Source organism: Leopardus geoffroyi, chromosome C2 (genome assembly GCF_018350155.1).
Source record: "Leopardus geoffroyi isolate Oge1 chromosome C2, O.geoffroyi_Oge1_pat1.0, whole genome shotgun sequence".
NCBI lineage: Eukaryota > Metazoa > Chordata > Mammalia > Carnivora > Felidae > Leopardus > Leopardus geoffroyi.
In genome coordinates, this window is record NC_059333.1 from 67769707 (window position 1) to 67792128 (window position 22422).

The 22422-nt window shown below is 37.5% G+C and overlaps 2 protein-coding genes across 11 annotated transcripts in view; one reads left to right on the top strand and one right to left on the bottom strand.

Moving 5' to 3' along the window:
• The window catches only part of SLC15A2 (solute carrier family 15 member 2), a 34673-nt gene extending 32853 nt beyond the window's left edge, over positions 1 to 1820 (top strand). For 2 of the 3 annotated variants that reach the window (XM_045502224.1, XM_045502223.1), the window contains exons 21-22: positions 611 to 715; positions 1052 to 1820. In XM_045502224.1, coding sequence (XP_045358180.1) covers positions 611 to 715; positions 1052 to 1228 — 282 coding nt within the window. In that variant the 3' untranslated portion in view covers positions 1229 to 1820. The remainder of the gene's footprint in view (positions 1 to 610; positions 716 to 1051) is intronic. The other variant, XM_045502225.1, reaches the window with a different exon arrangement.
• A 19383-nt stretch (positions 1821 to 21203) lies between these two features.
• The window catches only part of ILDR1 (immunoglobulin like domain containing receptor 1), a 41354-nt gene continuing 40135 nt past the window's right edge, over positions 21204 to 22422 (bottom strand). For 5 of the 8 annotated variants that reach the window (XM_045502228.1, XM_045502230.1, XM_045502226.1 and 2 more), the window contains one exon: positions 21204 to 21409. Coding sequence is in view for 3 of the 8 variants with exons in the window: in XM_045502232.1 (XP_045358188.1) it covers positions 21371 to 21412 (42 nt within the window). In the remaining 5 variants the exon portion in view is untranslated. Of the gene's footprint in view, positions 21413 to 22422 lie in introns of all 8 variants that reach the window. The other 3 variants (XM_045502232.1, XM_045502229.1, XM_045502227.1) reach the window with 1 other exon arrangement.

Here is a 22422-nt window from a genome sequence, read left to right on the forward strand (position 1 = left end):
AGGAATGAGGACTGTGGGAGCGCCTGGTGGCTCAGTAGGTTGAGTGTCCAACTTCTGCTCAGGTCATGATCTTGCAGTTCATGAGTTGGAGCCCTGTGTTGGGCTCTGTGCTGACAGCTCAGAGCCTGGAGCCTGTTTCAGATTCTGTGCCTCCCTCTCTCTCTCTGCACCTCCCCACTCGGGATCTGTCTCTCTGTCTCTCAAAAATAAAAATAGATCACAAAAAAATTTTTTTAAAGAATAAGGACTGTGAAGTCAAACTGGCCATGTTCAAATTCTGACTGTACAACCTATTGCAAAAACTTGAGCAAGTTAATGATCTCTGATGCTATTTTTCTTTATGTATAAAATAAGAATACTGGTAGAATTTATCTCTTAGGGTATAATGAAGATTATATGGTATAATGAATTAAAATATTCAATTAAGAGCTCCATCTTATTTTTACTGTTAACATTATTTCCATGCCCTGAATCAAACACCACAGCTGAATTTGGGGGGTGGAGCAGGAGTTCAAATTTGGAAACTTTTGTGGGAGAAGTTTTCTGGATGCATGGGGTCATATGGATGGTGTAGGGCGTTTGTTTACTCACAAACCTGTGTCCTCTTTAGGCTCCCTCTAGCATGAAATCTGTACTCCAGGCAGCCTGGTTGTTGACAGTTGCAGTTGGGAATATCATCGTGCTTGTTGTGGCACAGTTCAGTGGCCTGGTACAGGTATGGATCTGATGGAAGTAGGAACTTGTCTACCCATGATTTCCCCTCCAATTTCCTTTTCTCCCTGTTCCCCTATCCCTTTGCCCCTCACATTTCCTACTCAGTGCTGTGGCATGAGATGGGCTAGATATAAACAGACATGGCCAGGAAAATAGACATATAAGAGTGGCAATAATGGCCATCATAGGCCCATCTGAGGAGACGCCAGTGAACCCATTCTTCTTTTAGCAAACCTCTGCCTACACTGGTGATCCTGAATCAATCTGCTCATCCTACAAAGATCTGTTTAATTTCAAGTTTCTCCACATTCGTCTCTATATTTATTTCTTCCTGCAGTGGGCAGAATTCATTTTGTTTTCTTGTCTCCTGCTGGTGGTCTGCCTGATCTTCTCCATCATGGGCTACTACTATGTTCCTATAAAGCCAGAGGATTTACAGAAGCCAGCAGATAAGCAGATTCTCCATACCCAAGGAAACGTGATCAACCTGGAGACGAAGAAGACAAAGCTTTAATGGCTCCTTGGCCTCTGCCCAGACCCCAATCTCTGGCTTTGGTCTTGGCCATCATCCATCTTAAAGCATTTTTTTCTCCTACTTGGTCAGGGAATAGAAGTAGCATCATATCTGAGATTATCTCCTTCATTTTTGATAGAAGAAGTTCTAGGACTGGATTTTCCAGTAGTTTAAAGTACAAGTCCCCTGAGACTCTATGTCTCCCCATCAATTACTAAACTCTGTAAACATTGTGTAGGATTGCTGAAGCAGGCTAGGTGTTTCTAAATGTCCATTAAAAACACAAATGTATATTGAAATTAATTTCTGGGGTTATGCAAAGTTATGTAGGAATCCCTTTACTTGCCATTTAGAACTAATGACTCCATTCTTTGAGGTGCTGATTCCGGGGGAAAATTGCAGAATAACAAAAATGGTATTTCAAGTTTCTTTGTAAGCAACATACTTATACTATTACTAGGACCTCATGAATTAGTGTGTCTGGTGCAATCTGGTTCAGGGACTGGCCTGTCAGCTACCCAGGTTTGATAAGACCTTTTTAGTAAATTTTTCAGTACAGGTGGTAGGAGACAAATGACATTTTATTAATACACAGAAGAAATATATCTTTCTGATAATTATAGTATTTTATCTACTAACCAAAATACCTTTTCTTCATACTGGTAGATCTTTGGAGACCAAATTAAATATGCTAAGCATGGTTCTGGAAATCAAGAACAAGTATAACTTGTAAAAATCTTGGGGTGCCTGGGTGGCTCAGTTGGTTGAGTCTGACTCTTGATTAGGGTTCAGGTCAGGATCTCATGGTTCATGAGATGGAGTCCTGCATCAGGCTCTGCACTGAAGGCATGGAGCCTGTTTGGGATTCTGTCTCTCCCTCTCTCTCTCAAACATAAATGAATAAACTTCTTAGAAAAATAAATCCTGTTGAGCCATTCTTCTACAATGCACATTCTTCTTGGGACTACAGTATTTCATCTGGATTATGCCTTCCTGTGGACAGTTGTATAGACACTTATTATAATTTCCCAACCATGCCTTTTCAATGTCATTGGGCCAGCTTTTTATTATAATTACATCATTTCTAGTTTATTGCAACAGGTATTTAATAACAATAATATTTTTATGAATTCAACTTCCTTTTTTATTATCACTCTCTTCAGCCTCAAAGTAGTGGTCTGTTTTGATAGTTTTTCCTATTTGTCTTTTCCTATAATTTTAATTTCTTTTTCCAATTTTTTATTTAAATTCTAGTTATTTAACATACAGTGTAATATTAGTTTCAGACGTAGAATTTAGTGATTCATCACTACATACACCACTGGGTGCTCATTGCAAGTGCACTCCTTAATACCCATTGTCTATTTAATCCATTCTCCCACTCACCTCCCCTCTCGTAACCATCAGTTTGTTCTCTATAGTTAAGAGTCTGGGTTGCCTCACTTTCCCCACCCCCATGTTCATTTGTTTTGTTTCTTAAATTCCATATATGAGTGAAATCATATGGTATTTGTCTTTCTCTGACTTATTTCACTTAGCATAATAATCTCTAGCTCCATCCAAATCATTGCAAATGGCAAGATTTCATTCTTTTTTAGGACTGAGTAATATTCCATTGTATATATGTACCACATCTTCTTGATCCATTCATTAGTTACATAATTTTTAAATGCTGCCTCTCGGGGCGCCTGGGTGGCGCAGTCGGTTAAGCGTCCGACTTCAGCCAGGTCACGATCTCGCGGTCCGTGAGTTTGAGCCCCGCGTCGGGCTCTGGGCTGATGGCTCAGAGCCTGGAGCCTGTTTCCGATTCTGTGTCTCCCTCTCTCTCTGCCCCTCCCCCGTTCATGCTCTGTCTCTCTCTGTCCCAAAAATAAATAAACGTTGAAAAAAAAATTTTTTTTTAAATAAAATAAAATAAATGCTGCCTCTCCATTTAGGCCTTGGAATTTCTTGTTTATTAAAAAAGTTACAATAACACTCTAGGTTTAAGCTTATAAAATGGTGATGCTCAGTGGAGAGGCTTGGTCCCATATAAAGATCCCATCAAAATCTGTAAGGGGATGACAAAAGTGGTAGAACACAAGGGTGGTTTTTTTTTTCTGTGTTAAAATGTCAAAAACATTACCTTGTACACAATGAATGAACCAGTGGACAGGCATAAGGATGTCATTATACTACTGTGCATTTCTAGGGAAAAAAGTTCAGAACCACAGTACTACAGAGCCTCACTTCTGCTGGTTTTGCTCCATTATTCTCATCTAGAACTGTGTTGAGTCTCACACAGTAAATGTAACAAATAAGAAAAGTTACTCCAGTTTCCCAAGTGTTACATACTTTAGTTTTACTGGCCATGATTTCAAAGATACTGAAGTGATAGTAACGCCATTCAGTTTCCCCAGATAGCTTGCTGTGAACCTGACCCTACTTCTTCAGAAGATATTGTTTGTTTTTGAGCAGCCTTAACTCAATCTCCTCTATGAAATATTGTTTAAGGAGAAGTTAACAGTGCTCTGTGAATAAAAGTTTCTATGGACAAATACATTTTGGGAATGAGGCATATTATATCCTCTTCCATAGTAAAGATTCTGAGAAATCCTTCAGTAAAGACAAAGTAAAAACACTTTGTTTAGCCAAAATGGTATAGTAATCTGCAAAACAATGGTTTGGGGGAAAACTGTGGTAGGCAGTTCTTCCTTATGCTGAACTAAAACCTTCCTCTCTCAAACCTCCTACCATTGCCTCTTTCATATGGCAGAACTTTTGCCAATTGGGGAGAACTTTTATGTCTCCTCTTCAATCATCAAGTGAGTGTACATCAAGTTAAAGATTCTCAGCTCCTTTAATTCCTTTAATGGGTTTTCACAGGGCACAGTCCAGCCCTTTCAACATTCTTTTTTACCTCTTCTGAGAAATGTATTTTGCCTGAAATGTAGCAGTGGCTCAGAAGCCTTCTTAACATGATACCTGGAGCCAAATACACCACCAGAAGTGGTCTGACTAGAGGAAATAAGACCTGCCTTTCTGTAAACAATATACTTCAGTTAATACAACCTTTGGTAATATTAGATGTTTTTGGCAACTCTACCATGATATATGCTCATATTCCAACCAGATGGTTGGCTAAAATATCCAATTTTTTAAAAGAGCTATTATTTATCCAAAAACATCTTTGAGTTTCACCATGTGCCATTCACCAAGTTAGGTATTGGAAAAACAAAAGTGAATAATCTACTATACCTATATGAAAGGTTACCTCACTCATCTTGACTGACTGTCAAGATCCTAGAAAGAACAGAGGCCTTGAGGAAGTTATGGTATATTGAGGAAGAACAAGAAGGGCAATATTACAGGGCTCCAATAAGGTAGAAAGTGGATGCAGTCAGAAGAAGCTAATGACCAGATGATGTGAGGCCTTGTGACTACAGTAAGACCTTTTGATGTTACTGTTTTTTTTTTTTTAATTTATCTATTTAAATTCAAGTTAGTTAACATACAGTATCGTATTGGTTTCAGGAGCAGAACCCAGTGATTCATCACTCACATATAATGCCCAGTGCTCATCCAGCAAGTGTACTCCTTAATGCCCATCACCCATTTAGCCCATCCCCCCGCCCACCTCCCCTCCAGCAACCCTCAGTTTGTTCTCTGTATTTAAGAGTCTTTTAGGGTTTGCCTCCATCTAAGTTTATATCTTATTTTTCCTTCCCTTTCCCTATGTTCATCTGTTTTGTTTCTTAAATTCCACATATGAAATCATATGATATTTGTGGTTTTCTGACTGAATGATTTCACTTAGTATAATACACTCTAGTTCCATCCTCATCAACATAAAAAGCTTCTACACAGCAAAGGAAACAATCAACAATGGAATGGGGGAAAAAATTTGCAAATGACACATCTGATAAAGGATTAGTGTCCAAAATCTACAAAGAACTTACCAAACTCAACACCCAAAAAAACAAATAATCCAATGAAGAAATGGGCAGAAGACATGAATAGGCATTTTGATGTTATTCTAAGTGAGATGTGAAACTGTTGGAGGTTTAGAACATGGGAATGACATAATCTGACTTTATATTTAGGATAACTCTGGCTGCTAAGAGGAGAATTGTCCATAGGCAGGAAGGAATAGAAGCAGGGATTCCAATGAGAAGACTTTCATAATAGTCCAGGCAAAAAAAAAAAAAAAAAATGTTACTTGGACAGGGTGGTAGCAGTGAAGGTGGGAAGAAATGGTTTGACTTGGGATTTACCTTAGGTAGGACTGAAATGATTTGAGTATGGCTTGCATATACGGTTTGAAAGAAAGAAATCAATGCTGACTTTTAGATTTGGAATCTTGAATAATGAGGATGAATGATGGTGCAATTTGGGGGGAGTAGGAAGATTAGGGTTAAGAACAGGTGTGAGGTATAAAGTAAGTAAGACTTTGTTTTGTCAATGTTGAACTTCAGTACCAATTTGGTGTCCAGTTGGAGATGTTGAGCTGGCAGTTTCATGAATCTGAAGTTTAGTTAAGAGGCTGGAGCCGGAGATAAAAACTTCAGAGTCTTTAGCATATAAATGGTATTTAAAGCAATGATATTGGATGAGATAACATATGAAGTGAATGTATGTAGGGAAGAGGTTCAAGGGCTAGCCCTGGGATTTTCCAACATTAGAGGTCAAGAAGAGTAGGAATCTGGACTTTATATTAAAAGCTGTAGTTATCAGGGGTTCCTGGGTCGCTCAGTTGGTTAAGTGTCTGACTTCAGGTCATGATCTCGTGGTTCGTGGGTTCAAGCCCCACGTTGGGCTCTGTGCTGACATCTCAGAGCCTGGTGCCTGCTTCAGATTCTGTCTTCCTCTCTGCTCTCCACCCTTCCCCACCCCCACTCACACTCTGTCTCTCAAAAATAAATAAACATCAAAAAAATCTGTAGTAATCAAAACAGTATAGTACTGGCACAAAAATGGATACATATATCAGCCGAATAGAATAGAAAATCCAGAAATAATAATTATATGGTCAAGTAATCTTCGACAAAGCAGGAAACAAAATCCAATGGGAAAAGACAGTCTCTTCAACAAATAGTGCTGGGAAAACTGGACAGCAACATGCAAAAGAATGAAACTTGTATTTCTTTCACCATACACAAAAATAAACTCAAAATGGATTAAAGACCCAAATGTGACACCTAAAACTGTAAAGATCCTAGAAAAGAGCACAGGCCAGTAATTTCTCTGACATTAGCCATAGCAACTTTTTTCTAGATAGGTCCCCTGAGGCAAGGGGAAAAAAAGCAAAAATAATCAATTGGGACTATATCAAAATAAAAAAGCTTCTGCACAGTAAAGGAAGCCATCAACAAAACGAAAAAAACGACCCATGGAATAGGGAGAAGATATTTGCAAATGACATATCTGGTAAAGGGTTAGTTTCCAAAATCTATAAGGAACTTATAAAACTCAACACCAAAAACCCGCAAATAATCCAATTAAAAAATGGGCAGAATACATGAACAGACATTTCTCCAAAGAAGACATACAGATGGCCAACAGACAAATGAAAAGATGCTCATCATTAGAGGAAAAACTACAATGAGATATCATCTCATACCAGTCAGAATGGCTAAAATCAAGAAACACAAGAAACAACAGGTGTTGGTGAGGTTGTGGAGAAAAAGGAACCCTTGTGTGGTTTTGGTGGGAATGCAAACTGGTGCAACCACTGTGCAAAACAGTATGAAGTTTCCTCAAAAAGTTAAATATAGAACTACCCTACAATCCAGCAATTGTGCTACTATGTACTTACCCAAAGGATACAAAAACACTAATTCAAAGGGATGTATGCACCCTGATGTTTATAGTAGCATTATTAACAATAGCCAGGATATGGAAGAGGCCAGCCAAAGTGTTCATTGATTGCTGAATGGATAAAGAATAAGTGGTATATAGATACAGTGGAATATTATTCAGTCATAAAAAAGAATGAAATCTTGCCACTTGCAAGGACATGTATGGGGCTAGAGAGTAAAATGCTAAGTGAAATAAGTCAGTCATAAAAAGACAAATACCATATGACTTCATTCATATGTAGAATTTAAGAAAAAACAAACGTGGAGAGAGGGGAGAGAAAAACCAAGAAACAGACTCTTAACTTTAAAGAACAAATTGACAGTTACCAGAAGGGAGGTGGGTGGGGGATGTGTTAAATAGGTGATGGGGATTAAGGAAGGCACTTGTGATGAGTACCAGGTGTTGTATGCAAATATTGAATCACTAAATTCTACACCTGAAAATAAATTTATACTGTATGTTAATTGGAAATTAAATTAAAACTTGAAAAGAAAAAAACAACATACATTTAGAGACACATAAAAAAATAAAATAAAAAACACTTCATTGCGCTCTGTTTACTCTAAAGATAAACTTCTAATTCCTCAACAAGGCCATCTGACTTGGCCCTTATTATAGAGTTTATTATAGTAGCGAGTGCCTCCTGCTATGACTGTTGATTTGTCTACTTCTATTATACCTATCTGGGCTCATCCCTGCCATCAGCCCTTGTCAAGTTGCACACCCTGCCCCTTCCAATTTTACTACATTTATAGATCAGTTTGGAGAGACCTGGCATATTTACCATAGTGAGTCTTCCAAACATTGAATCTCTCTCTCTCCTTTAATGTCCTTCCTTCTACTTACTTTGGGTTTAATTTGCTTTTCCATTTCTAATTTATTTTTTTTTTAATTATTTAAAGTCAAGTTAGTTAACATACAGTAAAGTCTTGGCTTCAGGAGTAGAACCCAGTGTTCCTCCCAAAAAGTGCCATCCTTAATGCCCATCACCCATTTAACCCATCCCCCTTTCCAGCAACCCTTAGTTTGTTCTCTGTATTTGAGAGTCTCCTATGGTTTGCCTCCCTCTCTTTTTTTATCTTCCCCTTTTTTTCTTCCCCTTCCCCTATGTTCATCTGTTGAGTCTCTCAAATTCCACATATGAGTGAAATCTTATGATATCTTTCTCTGACTTATTTCACTTAGCATAATGCACTCTAGTTCCATCCACATTGTTGCAAATGGCAAGATTTCATTCTTTTTCATCACTGAGTAGTATTCCATTGCATATACATACCACATCTTCTATATCCATTCCTCAGTCGATGGATGTTTGGGCTGTTTCCATAGTTTGGCTATTGTTGATAGTGCTGCTATAAACATGTGCTCCTTCAAATCAGCATTTTTGTATCCTTTGGATAAATACCTAGTAGTGCAATTGCTGGGTCATAGGGTAGTTCTATTTTTAATTTTTTGAGGAATCCCCATACTGTTTTCCAGAGTGACTGCACCAGTTTGCATTCCCATGAACAGTGCAAAAGTGTTCCCCTTTCTCTGCATCCTCGCCCACATCTGTTTTTTCCTGAGTTGTTAATTTTAGCCATTCTGACAGGTGTGAGGTGGTATCTCATGGTGGTTTTGATTTGTATTTCTCTAATGATGAGACAATTTATTCTCATTCTCTCTTCTTTTTATAATTTGTGTATTTAGGATAGTAATGTTTTTAACATCATTAACTTCCTTTAATTATAACTTGAGGTGCAACCTGTTAGTTTTGCTTTTTGTTTTGTCTCTATCCTATAACTCTCCATATTCATCATATTTGTCCTTTGAAATCCCATTCAAATGTTACTACTTTTATGAGGCCTTCTCTGATACATCACTGAGATACACATGATTGTTGCAACCTCTCAGGTTCAGTAGTGATCTATTTGTTAATTGATGGAAGACATTCTCATCATTTTCTGCCTTGTAGTATAAGTGTATGGTATTGTTTTATTTCCTCTGCTCAACTGTAGGATCCTATCAGTTTTTATATGTTGTATTTTCATTACAGTCAAGTTTAATATACTTTCTCATTTCCTTTGTGATTTATTCATTGACCTACAGGTTGTTTATGAGTGTATTGCTTAATTTTAAAACATCTGAAGATAGTCTATATTATGCTTTTGTTATTAATGTCTACTTTAATTTCGTTGTCGTAAGAGACTATATTTGTAAATGAAATGAAATCCTGTGAAATTTGTTGAGGCTTGTTTTACAAACCAGCATTCAGTCCAGGTCAATTTGGTAAATAGTGCATGCACACTATTAAAAAAATACATTCTGTCAATATCAGAGGCAATGTTCCTTATTTGTCACAGCAAATGGCTCCTGCTATGATTGTAGATTGTCTATTTCTGTCTAATTTTGCTTTATATATTTTAAAACTATGTTGTGGGCGCATATAGAATTATGGTGAATTGATTTTTTTATTATTATGCCATGTCCCTCTTTATCTCTACTAAAGCTTATTGCCTTAAAATATACTGTATCTAATATTAATATAGCTAAAGCTATTTTCTTTTAGTTAATATTTACATGGGATAATTTTTTCCATGCTTTTACTTTCCATCTTTCTTTGGCTTTACCCATAAGATGTGTCCCTTGTAGGCACCATATGTTAAAAAAAAAAAAGTCTGGTGTAAGTCTTCCAATTGGAATTTTTAGTCTATTTATATTTAATACAACTATTGGTATATTTAAGTTTTATCTACGATCTTTTTAAATTTTTTTATTTTCTATTCAACTAGGCTGTACTATATCTTTTTTGTTTTCCTTTTCTGCTTTCTTTTTCATCAAATATTTTTTGTTCCATTTTCCCCACTATTAGCTTTTACTGGCTGTACATTCTTTTCTTTTTTTATTTAGTGATTATCTTTGGGATCATTACATACACCCTGGGCTTTTTACAGTAAATATACGTGATTAGTGTAACCACTACCATGGCAATGGTTAGATTTTAGAGCACTGTAATTCCATTTACTCTCTTCTACATTTTGTGTTGTTGTTTTTATGCATTTTAATTCTGTATATATGTTGGATCTCACAAGACAATATTATTATTGTTTCATACACTCAATAATCATTTAGATTTATTCACATATTTACTCTTTCTGTTTTCATTCCCTCCTGCATTTCCTGCTTTAATCTGTGATCATTTTCCTTCTTCCTGAAGAAATTTTTAGTGCAACTCTTCTGTGGATGTATTCTTAGTTTCTGTTTGTCTGAAAAAAATACTTCTCTACTTTTGAAGGATATTTTTGCTGTGTGTTTTGGGGGTTCACATTTCTAGATTAGTGGTTATTTTCTTTCACATTTTATATTCTGGCTTCCATCATTCTGTTTAAAAAGTCAGCACCAAATCAAATAAGAATTGCAGGAAATAGGGGTGCCTGGGTGGCTTAGTAGGTTAAGCATCTGACTTCGGCTCAGGTCATGGTCTCACGGTTCATGAGTTCTAGCCCCGCACTGGGCTCTGTGCTGACAGCTTGGAGATTGGACCCTGCTTTGGATTCTGTGCCTTCCTCTCTCTCTGCCCTTCCCCCACTCACTTTCTGTCTCTCAAAAATAAATAAATGTTAAAAAAAAAAAAGAATTGAAGGAAATATTCCCTCCCCAGCTATAAATTTTTTTTTAATATTGGTTTTTATTAGTGTTAATGTGCCAAGATGTGATTTTTTAATGTTCATCCTGCTTGGGGTTTGCACGACTTCATGAATCAGTGACTTGATGTCTCACATCAATTTGTTAAAAATTTTAGCCATTATCTCTTCAAATATTGCCTCTGTCCTATTGTCTATTTCTCTGTCTCTCTGTATCTGTTTCTGTGTTTACTTCTGTCTCTCCCTCTCTCACCTTCTCCCACTCCCTCTTCTTCTCTTTCCTTTTTTTTTTCTTCTTCCTGTCTCTTTATCTCTCCTTCTGGGACTCAAATTTATTGAAACTAGAATATATCATGCTATTCTTTATGTTTCTTCTGTTATTTTCTATATTTTAAAATTATTTTTCCTCTCTGTGATAAAAGCTGCTGCTGAGGAAAACTGACCTGACTTGGAACATCTCAGAAAAGCTCTATGCCTTGGTATTGTTGAAAAGAATATCTAACCAGAAGCAATATGGTCAAGGTCAGCATCACAGTTGCCTAGGGGTACACTACAGGTTGAAGCAGCAAAAGACCAGCCAAATATTTTAAAAGAAAACCTGGGGAACAAGAGAGCCATAAGGAACTTTGGAAAGCCCATTCCATTTTTCTTTCTTCTTTCCTGAATTCCCAAACCTCCTTCTGTTATCACTTCCTTTCCGTTTAGAGAACTTCCTTTAGCCATTCTTACTGGTAGGTTTGCTGGTGACAAATATTCTTAGTTTTTCTTTTTCTTTTTCTTTTTCATTTGAGATTACCTTTATTTTCCCTTCATTCCTGAAGTATATTTTTCCTGGATATAGAAATAGGGTTAAGAGTTCTTCTCTTTCAGCAAGCACATGGAAAATGTTGCATTAGTTCCTTCTGGCCTCCATAGTTTCAGATAAAAATGTGCTGTCCAGGACATGGGGGTTGTCATTGCCATGGGATCTAAACCATACATCCTGGGCATAATCACTCTGTATAATCAATAAATTGTTTAATACATCAAAAAAACTGCTGCCACTTGAACCATTCTTCTATTATAGACAATGCATAATTTCTTTGTAACTGCTTTCATTATTTTTTTCTTTGTTTCTGGTTTGTTTGTTTGATGTTTGATTATGATGTGTTGTGGCCTGGATTCCTTCCTTTTGGTTTCTGCTTTTTGTGGTTCACTAACCTTCTTAAATCTGTAGGTTTATCCCTTTTATCAAATTTGGAAATTTTACAGCCTTTAAATAGTTCTTTGAATATTTTGTCAGTCTCATTCTCTTTCTCTTGTGTTTCTGGGATTCTGATGACATGAATGTTAGATAGTTTGGTATTGTGCCACAGACCCCTGATGCTCTGGCTCATTTGTTGTTGTTCAGATTGGATAACTTTCATAATCTATTCTTTTATTAATCTTCTTTCCTCTGGCATCTCTAATCTACTATTGAGCACATCCAGTGAGTTTTATTTCATTTATTGTAATTTTCAGTTTTACAATTTCTCTTTGGTTCTTTTTTCATAGCTTTATTTCTTTGCTGAAACTTTCTATTTTTTTTATTTGTTTCACGAGTGCAATTGTTAGCTGAAACATTTTTATCCCATTGGCATCTGCTGTCTTTTCTCAATCGAATTTTAATTGTCCTGTTCTTAGGATGATGAATGAATTTCAACCATATCTTGTACATGTGTGTATTATGTTAGATTATGGTTATCATTTAATCTTTTTCTTCTTTGGTAAGAAGTCACACTTTTTAGATGACTCAGGAAAGTGGAGGTGGATGTTCAGCTCCCCACTAGGTCCTCTGACACCTTGCTGGCAAAAGTGGAGTACCAACTGGCACCAACTCATTGCTTCTGGGTTTCAGTGGAAGTCTACTCCCTGCTGGGTCCCACTGATGCCAGAAGGGAGATTAGCGTGTCAACTAGCACCACTTCACACTTCCCTCTTCCACCTCATTGCTACTGGATGAAGGTGGGTGTGGAAGTTCAACTCTCTGCTGAGTGCCAATTAAACTGAGGATAGGGAGGTCGGGAGGACAGAGAAGGTGGAGGGTCAGTGTGCATCACTTCATTCCATCTCATTACTGCCTGGTAGAAATAGAAGTTCAGCTCCTCCCACTAGACCCTGTTGACAGGGGGCAGGAAGAAAGAAGGGTGCTGACTAGCACCCTTCTTTGAATCATCTCTTTTTGCCTCTTAGTTGTGGGTGAGAGTTGGAAGCTCAGCTCTTTGCTTGGTCATACTGATACTACCCAATGGTGGAACTGGAGTACTGCCTGCTATCACTGTTTGACCCCATGGACACCAGCATGGTGAGGGATTCAGAATGCTATCATTGGTTGAGGAATGAAAGTTCAGCTTCCTGCTCAGTCCCACAGACAACTGTAGTAGACTTTTGCCATTGGTATTTGGCCGGAATAAGGTGGATATTGTCAAAATGTTTCATGTTCTGCTACACTGCTCTTTTTCCAGTTCTTTGGCCAGGGGGAATAGCCATTATGGAGTACATCTTTGGCTGTACCTGTTGGCAGTTTCAGCCATAGGCTTCTCCAGCCTCCTGTACCAGAAATACAGGAAACAAGAAAGAAACCCAGGGAATTCACCACCATTCCCAAGATCCCTAGGCACTTCACCTTTCTCTTTCTACCTTTCAGTCTCTCTATGTTTGCAATGTTATGTCCAAATTTTTTTAGTTGTAAGAGGGAGGACTAGAAAGGGATGTGGCTACTCCTTCTTGTCCAGAACCACAAATCCTAAATTGTTCTTAAAGGTGCATTATAAATAAATAAGAACCAAGGATTTTTTGGTTACTCTCCTACTGCAGTATATTTTCCCCCCAGTTTTATTGAGAAATAATTGACATACAGCACTATATAAGACATACAGCATGATGGTTTGATTTACATATATTATTAAATGATTACCACAATATGTTCAGCTAACATCCATCTCCTCATATAGATACAATAAAAGGAAAATAGGGGCGCCTGGGTGGCGCAGTCGGTTGAGCACCCGACTTCAGCCAGGTCACTATCTCGCGGTCCGTGAGTTCGAGCCCCGCGTCGGGCTCTGGGCTGATGGCTCAGAGCCTGGAGCCTGTTTCCAATTCTGTGTCCCCCTCTCTCTCTGCCTCTCCCCCATTCATGCTCTGTCTCTCTCTGTCCCAAAAATAAATAAACGTTGAAAAAAAAATTAAAAAAAATAAAAGGAAAATAAACAAAAGAAAGGAAAAGAAAATAAAAATTGTCTGGGGATGAGACCACATAGGATTTGCCCTCTTAACTACTTTTTTATGTGTCATACAGCAGTGTTAGCTACAGTCATCATGTTGCACGTGACACCCCTAGTACTTATTTCATATAACTGGAAGTTTATACCTTCCGATCACCTTCTTCCACCTTCATTCCTTTTTTTAAAATAAAGTGATTCCTGTGAACTTACTTTCTAAAAACATAAATACAATGATTTCGGTTTTGTTTTATTGACCTTTTCTTTCTATGTGTAGCTTGAGTAGTGGCATGTTGTCTACTTCCATGGCTGGGCCAAAACAAAGCCAACCCAATCTACTTTTAAGACACCGGATTTCTGCTTTGCTCTGGAGTCTTCTGAAACACGAGGACCCCTAGAAGAGGCAGATTTAGTAGTCGCTAATGATGAGTTCCTTATTGCTCTAGTTAGGGAGGCAGCTTTGTATCATTATTAGAAGGAACATGGACTCTGGAGTAGCAAACTCTAGTTTGAATCTCTATTCTATTTACTACTATAGGACCTTTGGCAAGATTTCTGAAGAGTCATAATACCTTAATAGAGTTTCTGAGAGAATAAAATAACATGTGCAAAGCATTGAGGAGGACATAGTAGGCACTCCATAAATACTACCATCTATTGTGTTAAGTTTAATGAGTAGGGAAGAAAGTTCAGATCTTCAGTAATTTAGAATTTGTTGTTGTAGACTTACCTTGGGCTAAGTCCATCTATGACCTCTTCAATATTCAATTATAGAAACTCAAAAGGAGCCGGAATTCTAATAATGAAGCAGAGAAGGCTCTGAGCCCATGGTATTAAATTCCCTGAAGACAAGGACCATATCAATATTTCTTTTACATTCTCCACAGAATCCTCCCTACCTAAACCTCTTAGAGAAATTTTCTAGCCACAACCCAGATGAGGGCAAGCCCTAGGTACTAATTGACTCTGCCATCTTTAGAGATTGGACCAAGAATGGACATTAGCCCAAGTAGGATTCATGAGTTGAGAATTTAGAATTGAGACAAAGGTATAGAGAATCAGTCACATGGTATAGGACACTCAAATTGAAGGGTCTATAGGTTGTTGGGGGATTGGGTGGACACCATGGAACCTTTTGTGTAAGCCAAAGTTAGGGTGAAATTAGAATCCTGTAAAAGAAGGTGGTCAGCAAAGCAGACAGATAAGCAAGTATCAAAAGAAATGCTGAAGTGGGAGGACACACAGCTTGAAACAGAGACAAAAACAAACAAGGAGACAGATATTCAGAGAAAAGTAAAGAAGATAAGGGGATAGGATATCAAATGAGAAAGAATGGAACCCAGGAATGGAATGGTCACCCTAAAAGGACTAGATGACTACAATATCTGTTAACTGGAAACACCACTGAGGCCCTGTTGCCAGCAAAAGCAGTCCCTTTACCTCTGATTGATGATGGTGATCCTGCCTTGCTTGAAGACCCTGTGATGACCCTACTTAAGGTGATTACTTGGCAAGGGAATGCCATTCTCCTTATGCCCTACTAAACTCTCCTCCATTGCCTCCATATTTACAACTAGAGGCAGATAATAAAACACCTGTGGGGTCAATCACCAAGTCATATCAAGAACAAGTGTCCTGCATGGCAAAAAAAAAAAAAAAAAAAAAAAAAAAATATATATATATATATATATATATATATATTACAAGATTGCACTAATATTTATCAGTACAATCCTGGGGGAATAGACATGGAACTGAATTATGAGGGTACTACAACAGGGGTGGAGGAAAATAAATTTCGATTAGGCTGAAATTATTTTTTAAGTTTATTCTTATTATCTATTTTGAGAGACAGAGAGCATGAGTAGGGGAAGAAGTCCAAAGGCCTAGCTAGTTCTTGTCTTGATATAGCTGAACTTAAAATGAACTCTGTCCTCTGTGAAATTACCCCCTAAAAGCACAGGGTTTTACTCTACAGTATTGCAAGAGACCAGAAAAGGTTTTGATTTCTAAGATGCCTGTGAGAATTCTTTTAATCCTTTCTGCAGAACTTGAAAAATAACGTTGAATAAAAATTATATCTTACAGGTCTTTTTTTTTTTAAATTTTTTTAAAAAGAAATGTAACTAGGAATTTTACTTTGACCACAAAACTAAATGGAGAGGTGAGTGGAGATTAGAGGGAAAGTGAGAGTGTCTAGCACTCTCCCCAGGAAGTTTATTTGAAACCTGGGATTTTAAAGCACAATGACTCCAAATGCTCAACATTTTCCTTTGTCTTTTTTCATAATCCAAGAGAGGTCTTTTCAAAAATAAAATCTCTTCAAGTGAAATATTTGAAGTTTAATAATTCTTTCAATTTTGCTTCAATTTCCCTTTTCCTGTTAGAAAAGAAAAAGCTATCTATTTATTTATTTATTTAACATTTATTTATTTTTGAGAGATGGAGAGAGATAGAGCATGAGCAGGGGAGGGGCAGAGAGCAAGGGAGACAAAGAATCTGAAAGGCTCCAGGCTCTGAGCTGTCAGCACAGAGCCCCACATGGGGCTCAAACTCACCGACCACCGCACCTGACCTGAGCCAGAGTCAGACGCTTAACCCACTGAGCCACCCAGGGGCCCCACAAAAAACTTTTTAAATTAAAACTAGTATTCATATGAACATATTTTAAAAGGATTTCTGTCATTCATTATATATCAGAGAACGCATTTTGGAATGACGTTCAACCTACTAAAGATTTTTGTTAAGGTGTAGTACATTTCATAGAATTCACCAATTATAAGCATACAGATTCCTGATTTTTAATAAGTTTACAAAGCTGTTCAACTATCACCACAATGCAATTTTAGAACATTTCCATCACCACAAAAAGAAACCTCTTGTCCATTTGCAGTCAATTCCTGTTCCCATCCCATTCCTAGGCAATCATTTACTTACTGTCTCTATAGATTTGTCTTTCCTGCACGTCTCCTTTGAATGGAATTATATGCTATGTGGTCTTTTGTATCTGGCTTCTTTCACTTAGCATATTGTTTTTGAAGTTCATCCATGTAGTATGTATCAGTAATTTGTTTTTCTTTATACTGAATAGAATCCCATTGTATGGGTGGCTATACCACATTTTGTTCATCTGTTCACCAGTTGACGGAAATTTGGATTTTTTTCTACTTTTTTAGTTATTATAAATAAGGCTTCTATGAACATTCTTATACAAGTTTTTATGTCCACGTATTATTTCTCTTGGGCAATACCAGGGAGTGGAATTTCTGGGTTGTATGATAAATTTATGTCCAATATATATTTTTTAATTGTCAAAAGGCTTTCAAAGCAGCTACAGTCATTTCATATTTCCATTAGCAGCCATGATGATCCTCATTTCTCTACATCCATGCTACCACTTTTTGTTGTCTCTTTTATTATTTTCACTCTAGCAGGTGTGAAGTGGTATCTCATTGTAATTTTAATTTTTATTTTCCTAAAGATAATGATATGATAGAGACATCTTTTCATGTGCTCATTAGCCATCTTGATGTTTTCCATTTGAAATCTCTATTTGAATGTTGCCTATTTTTAAAAATTTGGTTGTTTGTCTTATTGAGTTGTAAGATTTCTTTAGAGATGAATGTTAGAAGTATTTTTATCAAAGATTTGTGAATGTATTCTCTAAGTTTGTGGTTTGTATTTCTATTTCCTTAATGGTGCCTTTTGAAGTGCAAAAGTGTTAAATTTTGATGAAATCCAATTTACAATTTTTTTTCTTTTAAAGATTATGCTATTGGTGTTATATCTAAGAACTCTTTACCTAATCCAAGGACACAAAGGTTTTCTTCTATCTTTTTCTCTAAATGTTTTACAGCTTTAACTCTTACATTTAGAACTATTATCCATTGAATGGATAAAGAAGATGTGGTATATATATACAATGGAGTATTACTTGGCAATCAAAAAGAATGAAATCTTGCCATTTGTAACTATGTGGATGGAACTGGAGGGTATTATGCTAAGTGAAATTAGTCAGAGAAAGAAAAAATCATACGACTTCATTCATATGAGGACTTTAAGGGACAAAACAGATGAACATAAGGGAAGGGAAACAAAAATAATATAACAGGGAGGGAGACAAAACAGAAGAGACTCATAAATACAAAGAACAAACTGAGGGTTACTGGAGGGGTTGTGTGGGGGGGGAATGGGCTAAATGGGTAAGGGGCACTAAGGAATCTACTCCTGAAATCCTTGTTGCACTATATGCTAATTTGGATGTAAATTTAAAAAAAATAAAAAATAAAGTTAAAAAGAGAACTATTATCCATTTTCAATTATTTGTGTACATATGAAGTAAGGGTCTAAATATATTTTTTTATGTGTGGCCATCCAAATGACTTAGCCCCATTTGCAAAAAAGACATTCCCTCCCTCACGAAATTGCCTGAACAGTTTTGTAAAAAATCAGTCTACCATAAATATAAGGATTTATTTCTGGACCCTCAATTCTGTTCCACTGACCAATAGGCCTATTCTTATGTTTGTACCACACTCTCTTAATTACTGTAGCTGTATAGTACTATTTATTTATTTATTTATTTTAAAGTGTATTTATTTATTTTGAGAGAGAGAATGAGCAGGGGAGGGACAGAAAGAGAGAGAATCCCAGGTGGGCTCCACAATGCAGAGCTTGAATTCATGAACCATGAGATCATGACCTAAGCCAAAATCAAAAGTTGGAAGCTTAACCAACTGAGCCACCCAGGTGCTCCAATAGTACGTTTTAAAATTGGAAGGTATAAGTTCTCCAATTTTGTTTTTCAAGATTATTTTTACTATGCTGCAAACCAGTCTTGCATATATGGGCCAAATCCCATTTATGCATGGTGTATAATTATTTTTAAGTATTAAAATATTTGGGAATAGTCTGTTAGTGATTTTTGCATATAAGTTCAGAAGAGATATTTTTTTGTGGTTTTCTTTTTTTGTAATGACTTTTGCAGTGGCTTTGCACTGGTCTCCTTAAATGAGTTGGGAGTAATTCCTCCTTTCTATTTTCTGGAAGACACTGTACAAACTTAGTGTTAATTATACTTTTAAAGGTTTGCTATTATTCTCCAGTGAGACTATCTGGCCTGCATTGAGATTTCATTTCAGAGAGCTTTTAATTAAAAATCCAATTTCCTGAGGTAGCAGTTGTGGTGACTGAGCACAGCCCAGTGACAAGATGTTGGTGTTAGTATTAAGAGACATCACACACTGGTACAACATACTGCCAGCTAAATTAAAAAACACTGCTGGTGCCAGGAAAGGTTCAGCGCGTTCTGTGTACTGGAAACCTTTGCCCCAAAGAGAGTTATGACTATGATTATGCTCATAATGTGAGAGGAGACTTTGATGAGGATCTGAATTATCCAGAACAGAAAGTTGTAACTGTTGGGCAGTCCAAAATCGGTTTGATCCAGGGGCATCAAGTTATTCCATGGGGAGATATGGCCAGTTTAGCCCTGTTGCAGAGGCAGTTCCGTGTGGACATTCTTATCTCAGGACACACACACACAAACTTCGGTTACTGAAATGACACCTTTCCTCATTAAAAAAAATTTTTTTTTAATGTTTATTTTTGAGAGAGTCAGAAAGAGAGTGAGCAGGGGAGGACAGAGAGAAGGAGACACAGAATCCAAAGCAGGCTCCAGGTTCCAAGCTGTCAGCACAGAGCCTGACACAGGGCTTGAACTCACGAACCGTGATATCATGACCTGAGCCAAAGTTGGATGCTCAGAAGAAGGGGGTTCAGAAGATCTGACAGCATGGAGCCTGACATGGGGCTCAAACCTGCTACCTGGGAGACCATGACCTGAGCTGAAGTCAGATGTTCAACCAACTGGGCCACCCAGGCACCCCTGAATTTTATGTCTTAACTGTTAATTTCTTTTTCTGTTTTGCTATTTTAGATCCAGTTACATTACAGACATCAAAAATCCCAAAGAAACCTTTGTCCAACACAGACATTTAACCTATTTTCTCTAGATGTAATTAATGAGATTGGGGGAAAAAATGGATGTGTCAATGCAACAGGATCTCAATTGAGCTTAAGGTCATACACATAAAGATACTGTTGAGGAACACAGACACACCCTTCCTTTCAGACCACCTCCTTCCCTGCTCAAGGAGGCTGTCTACATCAAGCACAAATGGGTTCACGAAACCACCAAAGGGGCTGGAGAAAATGGGAGGGAGTAGTACAGCTTATTATAGGGAGGGCATAGCCCACTCCTCCTGGGGTTCTTGGAGTGGCAAAACCTACCTGGATGCTTCTGCTTGGGAAATCTCAAATCTGCAAGGCTGAGTGGTGCCAAGAGAAAGGTGACTCCAAAACTATCCAAGTTGGCTTGGCTCTACTCTGAGCTTTAGTTGGGAAGAAAACTCAATTCAGTCAAGTACATCAAAGTAGATATTTATTTGGGGCAGAATCCATAGGTCAGTACATTTTCTTTCTAATTTATTTATATACTGTGTTGTCCCCAAGAAGCAAAGTGATTTTAATGGATACATAATATGTAAGAATATATAAATTAGATACAAGCAAAAAAAAAAAAAAAAAAAGAGCAAAATGAAAACAAGGGACAGGAACAAGTTTGGTGCAAAATTGCTTCTTGTGATTTTTGACACTTGCATAAATAACCCATGAGAGAACACGTTGCTGGAGTATTTCCCATGCTATCTCTGACTTGACCCTCAAGAGCACTCAGGAATGGGCATAGGTGCAGCAAAGTGTACTCCTAATATGGAGGTATGCTATAGAGATAGAGACAAGTTCCCATGGAAATTTCCCACATACTATTCAATAAATTTCCTGCACCTGAAACATGTTTGATTTCTTCTTAAAGATTCCTGAGTTCTGTGAAAATGGCCACGGTTCTGAGCGTGTAACCTAGCTGAAGACTCCAGCTACTAAGTTTCTGAGGGATCACATCCCAGTTAGGGTCCATTACATGTCAGGTACTCTAAATGTGCAGAGTGTGAGCCAAAGCTAACACTATAGTCATGAATTCCTCAAACTCTTGTTTTTTTAAACAGGTTTTTTTAATGTTTATTTATTTTTGAGAGACAGAAAGAGACAGAGCATGAGAAGGGGAGGGGTACAGAGAGAGAGAGGCAGACACAGAATCTGAAGCAGGTTCCAGGCTCTGAGCTATCAGCACAGAGCCCAACACGGGGCTAGAACACAGAAGCCGTGAGATCATGACCTGAGCCGAAGTCAGACGCTCAACTGACTGAGCCACTCAGGCACCCCTCAAACTCTTGTTTTTAATATTCTTCTGTTTTATCCTCAGAATCTAAGCCAGAACTGTTAGAAACGGATTGGTAGAGTCCGTCCCAAGTCAGCTGGACATCTAGGTGATGCTGATGACTTGCGGAGCTGAGAAGTAGCCAAAGTAGTGCTGTGCCGGGTGACTAAATGACCACACTCCTTCCACTATGGGAGCTGTCTCTCTCCTGTGGAATAGAACACAAAAAAATCCAGTCAGCTGGGATCTATTGTCTATGCATATAACACACAAGGTGCACTTGATTGTGTTCAAATCATAGATGAGTGGTGGATGCTGGGACAGCATGTATGAATCTAAAAATTATTTCTTGACTCTTCATAAAGCAAGTGTCTTCCCCAGGCTGAAGTTTCTCTTCTTTCATACCTCCCTGGAGGCTCCCTCAAACATCTTTAATTTTTGAAAGTTTCTTAGTCTCATTCACTTTGTCACCTGCTGATTTTAACATCTTTAAGTGTCCCTTAGACTGAAAAAAAGTACCCTGTCCATTCATCAGCCCATCTCCCTACCATTTGTTTATGAAGACATGGCCGAGTTCTTTTTCTACTCATATTCTCCTGAACCATTCCTTCTCAGCCCTTCTAAAAAGTTTAGCTTCATACCTTAGTATTTCTCTCAAGTTATTTTTCAGAGATCATTAATTATCTCTTCCTGACCAAACTCAGTGGCTTTTCTTCAATAGTTAGTCCACTTGATCTTTCGGCTTTTTCAACTTGTTCTATCAGGGCAAGGACTATGTCTACATTTCTCATATTTCTCTAACTATATATTGTAGGGGATTTCTATGTTTTGAATATCTACAGCTGTAGTCCATGAATGTGACCTTTCTTATCTTACTTGAAATGGCAAAATAAGGTATCTGTCCCAAAACATACTCTTCAAAATGCATTGTATATGTACATACATTCATGTTGCTATAGAAAAATTGTGTTTCCATTTTATTAGGAAAGTGATTTTTAGGGGGCACGACTTCTAATCAAAATGCTATGGGATAAATGTTCTCTGATACAAAGGAAAGTAATGAAATGGGACAAAAGGAAAGTTCCTTGTGCAGGGCTTGCTGAAGAAAAACCTACACATGATCAAGGAATAGGCATTGTATTAAAAATAGAAGATTAAGTATACTGATCAAAAAAAGGTTTTATTAAATTGAGTCAAAATGAAAAAAAATCTTGGCTT